General features: G+C 33.3%; 1 protein-coding gene across 1 annotated transcript in view; it reads left to right on the forward strand.

The window, feature by feature from the left end:
* LOC119426102 (calcineurin subunit B-like) overlaps positions 1 to 2,093 on the forward strand; it is a 67,601-nt gene that overhangs the window by 64,968 nt on the left and 540 nt on the right. The window contains 2 exon segments of the mRNA XM_037693661.1: positions 1,903 to 1,965; positions 1,967 to 2,005. Of these exon segments, the coding sequence (XP_037549589.1) occupies positions 1,903 to 1,965; positions 1,967 to 2,005 (102 nt within the window).

The raw sequence follows: 2,093 nt of genomic DNA on the forward strand, positions 1-2,093 counted from the left end.
TTTTTTTGAATGTCCAGAGGACCAGATTGAACTTTTTTGAAATGAATGAAGCTCATGTCATGAGTTTAAACAGCTCACATGAACTTTTTATATTTATTTGGGATCTTTAATGTGGATGCTTTTGTGCTTAGAATCAAGGCTATTTTCATTCCTAATATAATTTACATGTTAGGTGTTTTTTGAGTTTAATGAGTAACAATCAATTAATGTTTAGACTATAACACCAAGAGTTACAATAGAAATAATTGAACAATTCTCTTTAACACATGGAAAGTGACTCGTCTGCCTTTTTTTAGTTTTGTGTTCAATAGACTACTTAGAAAACTTTTAGTTATTTAAACATATATTTGGTAAAACATTAGTCAGGATTCAGTACATTCCCTGGAAACTGAATCCTCTGCTTTCTCATTTTGTTTGATGCAATGATTCATTATCCGTCAACTTATTTTAATGTTTTATCTTAAGTGTTTGTTTCATTTGTCAAATAGACATTTAGGATAACTGCCAAAACTAAAACACAGGCCAAATACAGTATGTATGTTTGTATGTGTATATATCCTGTAAAAAGTGAGTAAAGTTTCTGTGACAACATGGTATAAACAAAAGTAACAGTGAAGCATTTTGATCAGTTACAACTAGTGTTACTCACAGCGTCGTCCACTGCTCCAGAAAATCAAACATTTTGACATTTGAGGCAAATTATTGACAATATGAACAGAAAGTGCAGTTTTGCTCACCTATCAAAGGTTTCTATACTGTACAGTATTACAAAAGAACAAAGTAAGGTTTACAACAAAATACTTCAAGTCATTCAGCTGAAATATTTGAAAACAGCTTAAAACTCACAATGATCTGTATTTATAAAAAGCTAACTAAACAATATTCTAAAGTTTCCCTAATATGCTGTTGTATGTCAAACAAGGATATAAAAAATGGACTCGTAATAAAGCCTGTGTTTTAGTGTTTACATTCTTATTAAAAAAAGATATATACATTTACACATTTATTTTCTTTGGTTTAGTAGTTCTACCCTACAAAAAAATACTAGTTTATTTTAATTCTTTACTGTGTGTTATAAACTACACATAGATAAACAGTGAGCTGTATTATCATTTTAAACTGTAAGTAAGAATTGGACAAAATAAATCTGATGGGCATTTTATTTGTAAAGCTCGAAGACTTCCGGGTTTAACCATCCGTTACCATGGAAACGGCGCATCACCATCGACCCCTTTTACTGAGCAACGTCTCTACCTTTCAGCATGTCGGCTATGAACAGGAAACTGATAAAAACCCTCGCTGAAAAAAATCTGAAAGCAGGTGGAACACTGTGAGTAGAACATTTAAACTTTTTATTTTACATTTAGCTCGTTCTTTTATTCCGTGCTCGGTCGCGCGCAGTTTTCGCTAACTGGTGTCACAAGCCAGAAACCATCTTATCTCCAGCAAACTGGTTGGTCCACTAATGGAGTGTACTGCTTAGTGGGGAAAACAGTTTACTTGGGACTCTTCAGACTGATGAAGCCCTCTGGATAGAGGGCGAAACGTCTTTCCACAATCAAGAAACTGTCCAGATGATCTGATTGACCATTATTGGATTTTGTACCTGGATGATTGAACATGAACTTTGATGTTAGGACAAAGTTAACAAAACTCAAAAATAAAAAAATATTGAAATAAATCACATTTAGTCAGGTTAAAATGTACAACAAATGTACAAGTTTAAAAAACATCAACATTAAAATGAGCAGATTTTTGTGACAATTAAAGGTTTTCACCGTTTGTGTAATTTATTAATTAAAAGCTTGATTGGCCTATAATTTGCCTTTTGACTTAATAATTGTACTTTTACAGAGTCATGTTTTCAGAAAAAAATATTAAGAATGATTTATCTGCTCTCAGTTTTCAGGGCTTTGACAAAGACAGCGATGGATTCATCAGTTTAAAGGAGTGGATCGACGGACTGCGTCTTTCTTCGGGGGAATTTCGATGAAAAAAATAAAGCGCAACTTCTCTTTCTCCTTTCAAGCTGTCTTTGTCTCTGTAACACACACACACACACACACACACACACACACACACACACACACACA

Source organism: Nematolebias whitei, chromosome 19 (genome assembly GCF_014905685.2).
Source record: "Nematolebias whitei isolate Nwh7 chromosome 19, NemWhi1, whole genome shotgun sequence".
Classification (NCBI taxonomy): domain Eukaryota; kingdom Metazoa; phylum Chordata; class Actinopteri; order Cyprinodontiformes; family Rivulidae; genus Nematolebias; species Nematolebias whitei.